At 42.3% G+C, this 14,058-nt stretch overlaps 1 protein-coding gene across 2 annotated transcripts; it reads right to left on the bottom strand.

The window, feature by feature from the left end:
• Window positions 1-601: 601 nt before the first annotated feature.
• Window positions 602-9,325, bottom strand: PRDX4 (peroxiredoxin 4). 2 transcript variants are annotated; one of them, XM_084492589.1, is made up of 8 exons: window positions 9,034-9,325; window positions 6,662-6,779; window positions 5,471-5,587; window positions 4,866-4,988; window positions 3,717-3,847; window positions 2,079-2,113; window positions 1,079-1,125; window positions 602-726 (listed from the first exon to the last, which is right to left on the bottom strand). In XM_084492589.1, exons 1-8 carry the CDS (start codon window positions 9,299-9,301, stop codon window positions 723-725), a joined length of 843 nt encoding a protein of 280 aa, XP_084348715.1. In that variant the 5' UTR covers window positions 9,302-9,325; the 3' UTR covers window positions 602-722. The 2 variants fall into 2 exon arrangements, with proteins under 2 accessions (XP_084348715.1, XP_084348714.1); XM_084492588.1 differs by lacking the exon at window positions 1,079-1,125.
• Between the last annotated feature and the right edge of the window lie 4,733 nt (window positions 9,326-14,058).

The following is a 14,058-nucleotide window of genomic DNA, read 5'->3' as shown; positions in this document are numbered from 1 at the left end:
TTTACAGGTGTTGCTGGAGAGGAGGGCACAACTGCTACAGTGCAGGCACGTATATTGGGCTTGTTTTGTGCCTTGGGATTACGAACAGCCACGAGGCTGGGCCTGCATTAGTCGTGCTGCTGTTGCTTGGAGTTATTCGAGCACGTTGACATCTTTGGTGCTTCAGGGTTGCTGAAGGCTGTACTCAAAAGGCCGTAAGGTCCCTCTGCCCTGGGCGTGTGCTTAGGCAAGTACTCTCGGAGCTGAAGCAGCCGCCTCTGCCTCTCTCCGTGCAGTGAGGAATCCGGGCAGCTGGTCAACGCTGCTACTTCCCCTGGATCTAACGTACCATAACCAAGTGACTCTTTTCTAGCTTTAGTTTCTAGGGTGTGACCAAGCAGACAAGATTTTTGCTGAAATAAAGCAATCTATCCATAGCAGTCTGAGCTTAGATTTGTAAGTTTTGCTAAGAAAAATAACTTTTGGGAAAACCAAGTACCTAACCAAAACTTACGGGGAGAACACGTACCTCATAGGAATAACTAATGAAGTATCCGTGCTTCAAGCAGGTTAGACTTGTACTTGAGCAACTAGAGTTATATATTAATCAAACTCACAAAAGTTAACAAAATTAAGGAAATTTTATTGGCAAAAATCAAGTTGAATGTGACCTATGTAATTCAAGAGAAGTGAGCTTCAGTTTAGTTTATCAAAATACTTCAGTTTTCCGGCTGGATCTGGAATTATCTGTGCAAGAAACAAAAAGGGAAGTGTTAGCCTAAAAACAAACCCATGCAAATGCAACAAATCGTGAAACCAGAACAGCACAATATTTCAAAAGATGATGCCAAGACCAACCCACAAGCAACACATGGAAGAGTAATTTATCATTTGACCTGATATTAGATTACTGTTCATCTTTAAAGACACCTAACAGCAGTAGCAGAAAATATTTAACTAACTGGGGGAAGAAGAGAGTGCAGCCTCCCAAAGGAAGAGTTTTGGCAGATGAGAGCAAACACCTCTATGTCACTTGCCCCCAGAACAAGGTATTTTAATAAACTAGTATCTGTAATCAAGTGCCTTAGAATTTACTTACAGTTCTTCCCTTGGCCACCACACTCTCATGGCTTCCTCTGGTTTGATCTAATTAAATCAAACACATTTACAAGGCATGGCTACATCTTTGAGAAAGTGTTTCTGAACTACGCTGCTGTTTAAGTTATCTGCATCTTTTGCAAAGAGGAGAAAGAGAACTGCCTATGTATTATTTGGTAATCTGTGGTTATGGAGGGCAGAACTTTTCAGTGCCAGATTGTGTCTTTCTATGAGGTCAGCAAGCCCTCTTTCACCTTATGCTCTTAATATCCAGCTTTGTCCACTACGACAATCTTCTGCTGGCTTTAAAGAGGTGACTCCAATCTTCCTGGAAAATTTTCATATCCAGTAAAGAAACGTTCCTGGTTTTATTATCAATTAAAATGCTCACTACTCTCCTTAGTTGGAGGCTGCTGGGACCTGTTTTTTGTTGAGACAGCCCTGAAACAACAATGCTCAGTCATCACCAGACGATTCAGAAGAAAGCCACATTCTCAAATGAATGACCATGATCTCATCTCAACTAGGCAGCTCAGACCTCTAGTAAAAGCTTCGTTATTCTGCTGAGGCTTGACCCAAGCGCAGAGAAGACAAATGAGTTCAACGGGTGTTTATCTGAACCTCAGCTCTTCTGCTTGTGTTCACTCATAGGCGAGTACTGAGAGAGGCAGAAGAGCTCCTGCACAGCAAAGCAGTGCTCTCTGCTGGAGCTGTGATAGTAGCACACTGTCTCTGTCAGACACAAAAGCAGCCTGTGAGCTTGCATCATTTTTCCTGGGGAGTGCCTAGGATCCACAGTGACTCCACAGAACCAACAATTTGTATGGTCAAATAACTGGAAGCAGGAGCTTCCGACTTCCACTCAAGCTTTAACCATAACGTTGTGAGTCAACTTACTTCGTCTTACTGAATGTTGCAAAGAGTTTGGACTTGATTTTAGTGGAAACGATAATTGTGTGTTTTCCAAGAATACATGCATTTAAGTATCAAAAGTGACTTACTGTTTCACTGCCAGGTTTCCAACCAGCAGGGCAAACTGGAAGAAAAAAAAAAAAAGATAGTTTATAAGAATAACACGCTTAAATTTTGCGCTCAGTAAAGTTATAGACACTTCCCCTTCTGAACTTGAAGTAAAACAGCACCAAGTGTCAGATTTAAGTATCTGCCACTAATAGATACACAGTTTTTGTTATACAAGGGATGGCGTCAGTACCAGTCCATGACTGATACCCCCTAGCACTTCTCTTAACTGAAAGCTGCCCATTTCTGGGTGGATGGCTGTACCTTGGTTTAATTCTTAGGCTATTTTAGACAAAGCACTGGGAAAATAGCATCTAAAAACACCCATGCTGTCTGGACATGAAAGTTTCATGATAAAGTTCAGGTGACTACACAGAGACCTATCCACCTTTCTCAGTTCGGAGTTCCCAGAAGAAACTGAGCGATTTTATTTGAAGCCCTGTTAAGGAGCAAAGGGACTACAGCATGCAGTTCACACGCAATGTGACTAAATGCTCTGTGACCATCCGTGCAGTTGCAGTTTATTCAGAAGTCTCCTTGTGAGGCTTTAGCCCAATGGGTTCTGTAGTATTACACTGCTTTAAGGTGTGCTATCAGACAAAAAACATACAACAAATACAATTCAGGAACTGTGAAGAACTTTTTCTCCTGTTTTGTGCAAAGAATCCAGTAAAACCTCTAGGGAGGCTCTCAGCATTCATGCAGAAGCTACAAAGTTTTCATGAACAGGTGGAAAAAATGATATCCTGGACAACACACTGCACAGATCAAGATTCTCTAAGACAGCTTTGTATCTAAATAAGAGACTCAATTTCCTTACTCAAGTACACACATCCTAAGTATCAGCATTTAGCTGTTAAAATTCTGTACAGTCAAGCGTAACAATGATTTGTACCTTCAGATAAAGGTACTTCTAAATACCAAGTGAAACTGAGTTAAAATGGAGGTTAAGCTGCTGAATCTGTGTATTAATAGTTAAACAAATGTTCTAACTGATGTATTTGTTTAAATGTATTATTTCAAAAAATCTGAGAAGTTTATCCTACGCCTGAACTGTAGTGGGGGAATACAGCCAGCTGTACTTGAGACAGAGTAATGACAAGGCAGTGAAAGCTTCTTTGTCAGGGGAAAACGATCACATAGTGCTTGTAAAGAACACAGGAATGGCAGTCTAACACAGCAACACCGTGTTTCTTGATGTGAAGCACTCTCAGTTATTTGTCACAGACCATCAACAAATGATACAGGACAAGGACTGCCTGCATCTCAGTTCTTTGAGGATGTCAGAACATACTGAAATATTTGGCCTGGTTCTTCAGGGCATGGTGTTTTAAGAGCTTTCTGCTTTTGATATGTAGCACACAATGCCTCTGTTCAGGCTGGGGAATGCTTTATGCTCTGAGTTCACATAGATGTGAAGCAAAATGAAAATTACTACACTAGAAACAGCCTATGAGGGAACAAGGACCACACAATCTCATCGCAGGACAACCAAACCACTTCATTCAGTTCGTAAAGCTAGTCTCTAATGCTCCTGAGTAACCTTCTTCCAAAAGCTACAAAGACAGCTTTCAGGGTAAGTAAAAGTATCTTCAACTTGAAAGAATTTAAAAGAGCACCTTCTCCATGTTTGTCTGTGTACTGGAATGCCTGTACCAAACGGAGAGTTTCATCCACTGATCTCCCAACGGGAAGGTCGTTCATGGTGATCTGTCGAAGGATTCTCTTATCATCAATTATGAAAAGGCCTCTGTTGAAAAAACAAATATTTTTTTTTGGTAGGAAACATAACTAATTACATTGTTTTTTCAAACACTTCTATGTCTGCTGGATGGGAAGAATTTGATCCCTGCAAGTCCTATACAATACCCACCTCCTTAGAATACTACTGACCCACTGTTCTCTACCTGGGCTATTAGAGGAGCTGAGGGCAAATTAAAAACAAACAGGTACTTTCATGCAGAATGTAAAACTAAACTTTGGCAGGCTCTGCCAGGGGATGTTGCAGATGCTGTGGTGTCAGGCAGTTCCCAAAAGGAATTGATCAAGTTTACAAAAGATACAATTTTTAGAGCTGTTAGTTACCAGCAGTCTTGGCTCCTCTTGGCTTGACTTGGGAAGTCCCTGAATAACAGCAATTCTGGAGAATTCTCGCTGCATGCTTGCCTTGCCCTTGCATCTGCTGATATGCCCCCTGTTTTGATTCATTACAGCTTTTTTTTTTTTTTTTTTTGTGTTCTTGAGTACTTATTTTGTTTCTGGGCAAGAATTCTCAAGTCAAAACCGCTCTTGCTTTGTGACAGTACCACATTCTGGTGCTGAATAGCTCGTCAACAAAGAAGTATGCCTGCATCTGTGAGGGGTTACTATGACCCCAATCAGACTGCTGAGTCCTCCTTTTTTCAAGAATTAAAGGAAGACTTCATATGAAAGTTCCTTAACACAAATTACTTTCTTTGTATGAGGATATAGATAACCGGCATGATGTGTTATTGTGACATTTAGACTGTGTAAATGGGAAGGTAAGCTCTTTTGTATGTATATGCTGCAAGTTAGTGGTAGGCTTGCCAATATACCATAAAGAGGAGCTTGAAGTGCTCACAGTGCAAGATCACGGGATGTGCTATTGCACACACCCACAAAAAACACTTTGATATTAATATATATCGCTCAATGGAGAGCATTAAAGAGAAATTCCAAAAGCATCTTTAGATATGAAACAGTAAGTGCTACCCCAAAGCAACATGAACTGTAACCAAGTGAAATACCTAAGGGTATGCCCTTGGTCTTCCAGATATACACCATAATCCTTTGAAATTTGGTGCGTCAAATCCGAAAGAAGGGGAATCTTCATAGGTCCAAGTCCTCCTTGTTTTCTTGGAGTATTAATCCTTTGAAAGAAATGAGATACAGATGTATTTTTCATAAAGATTTATATTCTCTACACTAAATTAAGTAAAAAACAGAACAGTACAGACAGAAGGATTTTGTGCAAGTAACAATTCTCTTTTTTGCTCTGCACATAAGGAAGATGAACGCTATCTATGGTTCAGTAGATCTTCTGCAGTATTTGGCCTTATCTACTAATAAAGACCTCTTTCTACTCAACCGTATTTGCTTTATACCAGTGTAGTCCAACATACTAATGGACTGGGAGAATGCAACTCACTTTTACAGAGACTGGAATCCTTATCTCTTTTTTTGTATTTGACGTATTTTGGAGTGGAACATGACATATTTCAAGCAATGCATATTAAACAGGCTTCAAAGATAGAGGTACTTCTCACACACTAGAGTTAACAGAGGACACAGTTCCTCAGCTCAGATGAACCCATGAATAATTTTTAGTAAAAGACAAGTGTAAGATACATACCATGCTAAGTGAGTGAACTTTGAGTCCACAGAACATGCTACTACTTCGGTATTTATTGCTCTGAATTCTTCAATTCTGTCACTGAAGGCGATTATCTCAGTAGGACATACAAATGTACTAGATAATTTAAAAGAAAATACAGTCAAAATTTCATGATCATCTAGTAGGTTCTCAGCTTAACTAATAAGTTGCTTTTTCAAAGCAGTTAATTTTTTTAAGTAAAAAAAAAAAAAGAGCAGTGTATTTATCAGAAATATTTCAGCCTTTACTTATCTTTTTAATGCTTCTTCAATTATTTACCAAAATGCTGCCTGACAAGTTTTCCAGTCGGATTCTAGCTTTGACACAGTGTATTACTGAATATTAGAAACCTACAGTCAGTCAGTTTGCAGTCTGGATAAGTGTTCTTATAGTTACTTTCATTTAGACTTCATGAATATTAAGGGGCTGAATTTAAGCACAACATGCCAAGTTTTTCAGAGGAATATATTGGTAACTTCTTGTTACAGCATACATCTGCAGATATTGTCTATTTTGATTTGAAATTTTTCCACTATAGAAGAAATAAAGTGGTAAAAAATCACAATTTCTAGGGCTTTGAAACTAAGGGCCAGGAGGCAAGTTACTCCTCTATATAAAAGCAAGCTAGTTATGCATCTTTGTCACTATACTGCTTCCTTTTTTCATTTTGTGGGAAAGAACGGGATTGTTTCGCAGAAAGTAGAAATGTTTTCACTCAGCCAGTGGACTTACTGCATTCCAAATAAAGGGGAGTAATGTTAAATGTTCTTAGGATGTTATGGGATGAACTTAAAGGGAAAACACTATCTCTTAACATCCTAGACATAATCTGGAAAATCCCGATGGGATGCTCTCCTTTGTTTGCAGCAGCAACTTACAGCACAGTATGAAACATAGAGGTTGCCTACTGGGTACTACAGACTGGAGGTTTTTTTTTTTTTATATGGAGACACAAAGCAGTGGACACACTAGTATGACAAATATCGTGTTGTAATTTTACCAACGCACGATGAAAATACAAATGCAAATAATGCATTTTCTTCTATCTCTCCCTTTTTCTTTTCCAAATCCTTTCCAAACAGAAAAGACCCCCCCCAAAAAAAGATAAAAAGGGATGAATTATCGGTCTACTGTAGGTGCACTTGATTTGTCCACTCAGGTCATACTTACAAGTCAAGAGGATAGAAGAAGAACACAAGATATTTTCCTTCATAATCGGTTAATTTCAGCTCTTTAAACTCTCCATTAATGACTGCTGTTCCTTCCCAGTAAGGTGCTGGCTTGGAGACTGGAATACAAAGAACATTGAAATTACAGTCAGAGTACAAAGCACATGTTCAAACAAAGCTGCTTATTAGCCAGCTGATGCACAAGGACGACTGTTCTTTCCTTTGCTTGAATAACAACCTACCACACACAATTACAGAAACAAACTTACTTTAGAAAGTTCAAAGCTGACAGAGGTTACAGAATGATGAAGACCTGTACATTTAAGTATGCAGGGAAAGCAATTAATTGGACTTACTTGTGCTATATATGAGCCTTCTGAATCACTCACACAATTGCATAACCAAGGCCACACAAACATTATCTCTGCATATTTAACAAACCACATGTTCACTAGCAGCTCATGACAGAACATCTGTCAGACTGAAGGAGAAACTCTTTTAGATTTCAGGAAACTACATTATTTTTGTCTGAATAACTGCTATGAAACAGAAGCGTAAGATGGTCTAAATTCATATTGTTACTCTTTAGAGCAATACTCTTTAGCCATGAAAAACTACTTGCAATTCAAGTCCACATGAAAATACACGCTACAACATGTCTAGAAGCAAATGCCTGAAAATGCAGTATATGTTAAATTACAACTCCTAAGCAAATTGTGTCTTGAAGATGGCTGTATTAAAAGAAATCAAATTAAAACCGATGAAAGGTATTTACTATTCTTACTGAAAGGGATTAACCTTGAATTTTAAAATATTAGAAATTATTCTGATAGGTACTATTTTCAATGTGAATTCTGAGACAAATGTAGGGTACGCTGGAGATATAAGGTCCAACCCAACTGATCTGAGTATACTTGTGATGTCAAGGACATTGACATGCAGCCCCAGGAAACTATTTTGTTGTTGAGAAAAATATACGGAATCTTAATTACTATCTAGATGATAACTACATTGTTAGTCGTTTTTTCTCAGGCAACCCACAGCTGCAAAATATAGTTAGAGGGTATATACAATAAAGATCACAAAAAAAAAATACCCCAAAACATCAGACACAGCCATGCCTGTAAGTGGTAACAGTCTTTGTAGGTTTCACTTTGTATAACCTACAAGGGATACAGTAATGCAAGTACAGAAAATCAGTAGCCATGACTGATACTTTCAGTTTACTTTGAACTTTTTTTTTTAAAGAAACGTTCTTCCTCTTGACTCTTCTGTAGAATTCTTTCTATCATATACCAAGCTGAGGACTTCACTCCAATGCGTTTTTATTGAGTCTTTGTAGGTAAGGGACAATTTTCAAGTGAAAGCTGGTATTGATATCTGAGTTATTTAGAGCTTTTCAGAAGTGTTTCAAGTATGTCGTTCTTTAAAAAAAAAACAGCCACCCCAATCATATCACGTTGTAGGATATGACTGAAGGTCAGCTAACCTTCAGATATGGAAGAAGGCAGCAGGGAAACTAAACTTGCTGTATTTTGAGATTTTTTTTTAAATTAAATACTTTTTTTTTCTTTAAAAATAGTTGTCGGGGATACTGTAATAACTTGTATTACACAGGGAGGAAAAAAAAAACAAACAATGTTGGTTACATGGATCTTGACTGCTTTTTCTCATTGCATCTCTCAGCAAACATTTAAAATGGAAGTTATGTCCTGGCTTGGTGCAGGGAAAGGCCTTAAAACCTTACAGCTGTTGGGCATCTCTCCCCTCCCTGCTCCACACAACTGGCCTCTCCACGGGCAGAGGTGTCCCTGCACACTATTACCCTGCACCTCCAGCAAAGCTGCTTGCACCTGCACCTGCCGCAGAGCAATTAACCCGTGTAGGCACAGAAGCGATGAACCAAGCCCAGTGATGGCCGTGAGCTGTCCTGCTGTCTAATTAGCAGCAATTTTGCTGCTGTGGGGAGGTGTAACCCGCCTGCCCTCTGCCTGTGTGCCCTCACGGCGCTGCCATGTGCAGGCGGTGCAGCACAGCGTCTCCCTGAGGCACGGCGTGCCTGAGGTGACCTTTCGCTACTTCGCCTCGCTTCGTAACACCCCTCCCTTAACCCGCCGACCCTTCTGTGAAGGCAGGCCTCGGGGACGACCCGTTAAACGCCACATCAGCCCTCCCCGTGCCACGACAGAGCCGCGGGGCGGGACACAAAATGCTCCCGGCGGGACCCCGGGCTCGGGGCGCCCCGCCCCGGGCGCTCCGCCTGACGTGGCGGCCCCGCCGCCCCCCACAGCCGCTATCGGCTCCGTGCACCCCCCTTTTCCCTCCTCCTCCTCCTTCATCTCCTCCTCCTCCTCCCGCCGGCCCCGCACCTACTCTTGGCCTGGCTGAGGTGCAGCGAGTGGTCGGTGACGGGCAGGCGCGCCGCCTCCCCGGGGTAGACCTGTCCGCCGGCGTAGTAGTGGCACTGCTCGTCCCCGCGCTGCCGAGCCGCCCGCGGGTCCTCCGCCTCCGCGGCCGCGCCGCGCACCGCCAGCACTGCCAGCACGGCCACCAGCAGGGCGCTGCCCCCTGTCCCCGTCCCTGTCCTCGTCTTCGTCCCCGTCCCGCTGCCCGCCCGCTGTCCCCGCCGCCCGGCCTCCATGGCCCGCCGAGCCGCTGCACGTCCCCGCCGAGGGGCGGTGGCGGGGAGGAGCCTGGCCCCCGGCCTCGCCTCACGGCGGCTGCGCCGGCATAATGGGGGGGAAGGGTCGGTGCTGTGCCTCTCCTGAGGGAAAGAATAAAGGAAAATGCGAAAAAAGAGTGTGTGTGTAGTCCCGTGCGTGATTGCAGGGGGGGGGGGGCTGCAGCAAGCTTTCTCCCATCTCTTATCTCGTATCTGCGGCAGTGTGGGTTCTGTGGGCATTTCGTCATATGTGGTTATATCCATCCATCTACGCTGACCCGAGCTTTTGTTTTCTACCCTATCAGATGAACTAAACGCATGCGAACATACGGTTTTAGGTCAAGGATCTCGAACAGCTGCCATGTAGGCATCCATTTGTGAACGAGCCCCATGTCACGCAGGTGCCGGCTGCATGAAGAACGTGGTTAAACAACCGAGGCTCACAACGTGCCTCTTAAGGCCAGTTTGTTTGCCTCATGGGACACCATTTGCTCAGTGCCGAGTAAAATGCGGTTCATATATCAGAGTAGCTGCATATGTCACATGTAAGCATACCTCGAGGGTAATTCAGCAGGGAGCAAAAAAATTGAGGACCATAAGTAAACTGTGACAAGCTGTAGGTAAGGTTCTGCAGCACAGCATCTGGCTGAACAGGGCTTTGCCAGGTACATCTATTTGAGAGGGTTCAGGTCTGAGAGTTAAATTGTAACCAGTGTCCATGAAAGTGAAGATGAGAGAAGCTGAAGGCATGCCTCATCCAAAATGGGGGCGCCATCAATCTTTTGCACTTGGAGCTCTGTGGATGCCATCCTCTGGAGAAACCGGTAGTTCAGGCTTTGACAGAGGAACATCTGCATCACCTCCTATCTCTGCAGGTGATCTGTGTTAGATGTACTTTCAGGATGGTGCAGTACCTGTGCCAGAATGGGCAGTACCATTTTTTTTGCTTTTAAAAACGATACAGAACTTATCGGGATGTAACTTTCTGGGACATTAAAGTGTAGAGCTAAAACAACTGAGGAATGTTTTCAAAGAATACAGGCCTCTGTAAAGGAAGGAATTAGCAATGCACCTGTCATAACATATTTTGTCTTGATCACATCTTACTATTTTTCTGGCTTTACTACAACAGAAACCACACTTTGAAAAGATAGTTCATGAAAATAATTTCAAGGAAGTGGGAGAAACATGACTCTACAGGCATGCTTGCACTTCTTGACATGTGATCTTAGTGTTCCCTTCTCCCAAACTTCATACTCCTTTCCAGGAGTTTGTTTTCTTTCCACATCTTAGCGTGTTTGCCTTTCAGTTCCATTCTTTGTTCTACAGGTTAGGGATCGTGCAAATAAAATGACATTCACACTGATGTTGTCACAGGAATAATCATACATATTTGCCCAGCTCCAGAGACTGAAGGTTACCAACGATGAGCCAAAGAAGCTTCTGGAACAGCCTTCTGACAGGTATGGAAGCAAAATACCTACACAGCTATAGGGCTTGATCGGTATGCGTGAGCAAATTATAAGAAGTTGTATTAAATGTCTACCTGCAGGGGAACTGGAATTGATGGCACATAAAGTCCTCTTGTCTTGTTTTTTCACAGTGAGTTGATAGTGGCCAGTCTCTGATTATACTTTCAAATATGTTGGAAGCAGGATAAAGTCTGATCTTCAGTTAAATGCTGCCATTTAAGTTTGTCTTTCCTCCTCTATCAGGGACAAGTCATTAAAGGGAAGATGGGCAAAACTAATTGGCTTGTGCAAAGTGTTATGCGCTCTGGGCCTGGTGGATAAAAGTGCTCGAAGAGTCCTTGTACTCCCACTGATTTCGGGTTCAGGTGACCTTATGGTTAAAGTTGCTAAAATGTGGTGAGAAAGTACTGCCTTACATGATCCATCTCTACTTCTACTGAATTTAACACCAAACTTTCCTAAACCTCACTGCTTGTAAGGAAAGTGACAGTCATGGCCTTCGTGTGTGCACAGAGAAAATTATTGTGGTTGTCCCACTCTTCTCTTTTTTTCTGGTGTTTTGAGCTGTAAGAAAGAGTAATGATTTGAAGAGTAGTCATACTGTAAAGTTGAAAAAAAAAAGAAGAGAGGTTGAGAGGTATGCATTTCTCATAATGTTAACATCCTGCAGATCTTCCAAAATATGAATAAATGAAGGAGAAAACCAGTAAAATCAATGCAGCAACATAGAAAAGAATCAGGCCACTTTTGAGGGAAGGAAGTGCTGAAGGACAATGGGTTTTATCTGCAGAATATAATGTTAAATAGCACTAATTTGAAGTTCATATGTGATTATGTGTGTGTAGGCATTAAAAAGAATTCAAAAGAGCAGCAAGAAAGACTTTCTGGCTTCTGCTGCACTATCAAGATTTCTGGACATAATTAAAAATGAAAAATGTTGTAGATGGAATCCACAATGAAATGCAAATATATATCAATCTTCAGTGTGCAAATGGAGAACACAAGCACCATTCTTTTTCCAGTGATGAAATACTTAAACCAAAGACTGATTTTTGTGCTTAAATTGATGGAATTAAGTTATGCTGTTAATATGAAGTAAGAGAAATACCTGGCTACATTCATCACTGTGCTGAACATCATCCATTTGTACAGCTCTTCTGAAGTTGGTAGGGTTTACCATGTCCAGAGTGAAAGCCTATAAATCCTTCCTTTCCTTAGCTGCATTAAAGGCTGTGTTATTGCAAGCCATGCCATATTCAACCCCTCAGGTATGATTCAGTTTGGGCAAGTGCTTGTTTGTGGCAGGGTGTCGTTGCCACCATGGCATTTAAGTTACAGAAACAGGGAGTGATTTAAGATACTGACATAGCTTAGAAATGGTTATACAGGTTCTGTCTGTACATTTAAATGACCTAATATAAGAATATCTTGGAAAAATTAGCATAGCATGCTGTAGCAAGATGCCTGTCACCATTTCCTGGAACAGATGCCGCAGATGTTCAGTATTGTGCTGGTGAAACTCACAGCTGGTTTTATTCTCCTCATGGTTTATAAGGACATTTTAACAAATATATTGTATTGCTTGTCATGGATGACAGAAACTCTATAGCATAGAAGACTTTGTTGGAGAAAGGATGGTGGAAAACATCTGTGCTGTAAGTGTTACTGGATCAGAATGACCACAATTAATACTACCAATTAGAGAAGCCTTTTCCTTGTTGGCTCTTGTTAAGGCTAGACTAGTGGGGCTAGCTGTGTGTCTGCTGACTGCTGAGGGTCCCTGAGGGTCCTGTCAGGCTGGTGGTGGTGTTTGTCTCTACGGGAGGTTCATTCTGACTTCCAGCTGAAGCTAATACTGTCACTGCTGAAGCAATACGCTGGTTAAATATGAACTGAAGCTTCGTGAAGTCCACCATTAGGTAGTGTAGAGGTGTAACAGGTATACTCACTCCTGCAGCTTACCTTTGGGGCATATGCCAGTGTTTGGGGATGAAGTGATATTTTTCCTCTGCAAACACACCACCCACAGGAAAGTTGCGTTTAACTTCTTTCCCTTTCTCCTCCTTGTGAGTGGACTGAGGCCAGCTCTGTTTCCTCACGGTATCAATGTCAGACACCCTGCGGGGTTCCTGTGATAGTAACAGGACTGAACATGTCATTAATGTGTTTGACTGAGCATGACAAAACAGAGCGCTCAACTTGATGCTTCTAGTCATGGTGAGATGTGGGAATACAGTTGCTAAAGCACCATCCGGTCAAACCTTTCTTTTGCCTGTGTAAGTGATGACAGAATCTACAGAGTGTTGAAAACAAACAAGTTCTGCAAAGCTGTCTCCTTGACCTAATAAATAATGCCATCCCTGCAGGGCCCTATCAGTTCTCCTTTGGTTGTCACCTGGAGGTGGGTAAATGTGTTTACTTTGTATTTCTATTCTCACTGCATTAAAAAACAATTATTAAAAGAAAGTGCTCAAAATTTCTCTGATCATTACTGTAATTTTTGGACAGTTGTACCAACCAGTGAGGACAGAGAAAAACAGCACTGAACAGGATCTGCTAGGCGTATGCCATCCTCTAAAAGTTGTTGGTCTACCCAGGAGAGTTGAGGTACCACACCTGAACAGAAATGCTGAACATCAAGACCTGCCCCAAGCCATCACAGCTGGGAGCCTGTGAGCAAAACCAGCCCAACTAACTTTGTGCAGTGCTGCTGACCAGGGAGCCCTTGACCCACAGAGTGATAACCCCGGCTGTGTCAAGTTCAGTGATCCCTGCCAGCGTTGTTCGTATTGGTTTGTAGGGATCTTCCCTTGGGGTCCTGACTTTGGTACTGCCTCCTGAGGTCTGCACTTAGGTTAGCTCATTCTTGCCCAAGCCCCTAGCTCAGTCTGCCTCCGGAAAAATGGGGAAAATTTGGCTCCTCAGTTCAGACAAGAAGACAAGAAGTGTTCCCGCCCTCACAGGGGCTTGCCAAAGCAGCCTTACGGATGGAAAGACACCCTGTAGAAACCCAAATCCAGCTCCTCTCAGACCAGAACAGAGACAGAGGTCACTGATGGTTGTTCACACTTGTCTATGGCTCTTGTGTGGGTGGCCACTAAAGCTGTGTTTAACATTATGGGTGTACTGCGTACTTCTCATTTGGGCTAAGTGGAGGAAAATGAAATGGTTGAAAAGGTAGACCCTGCTGCCCAAGGCGTGGAGCACATCAAGGCATTCCAGAGAAGAGGAGGCGTCATTTCCACGATACAGGGATAATGAACG

Source organism: Aythya ferina (genome assembly GCF_964211825.1).
Source record: "Aythya ferina genome assembly, chromosome: 1".
In the NCBI taxonomy this organism is placed as follows: domain Eukaryota; kingdom Metazoa; phylum Chordata; class Aves; order Anseriformes; family Anatidae; genus Aythya; species Aythya ferina.
This window is presented reverse-complemented; position numbering and strand designations above follow the sequence as displayed.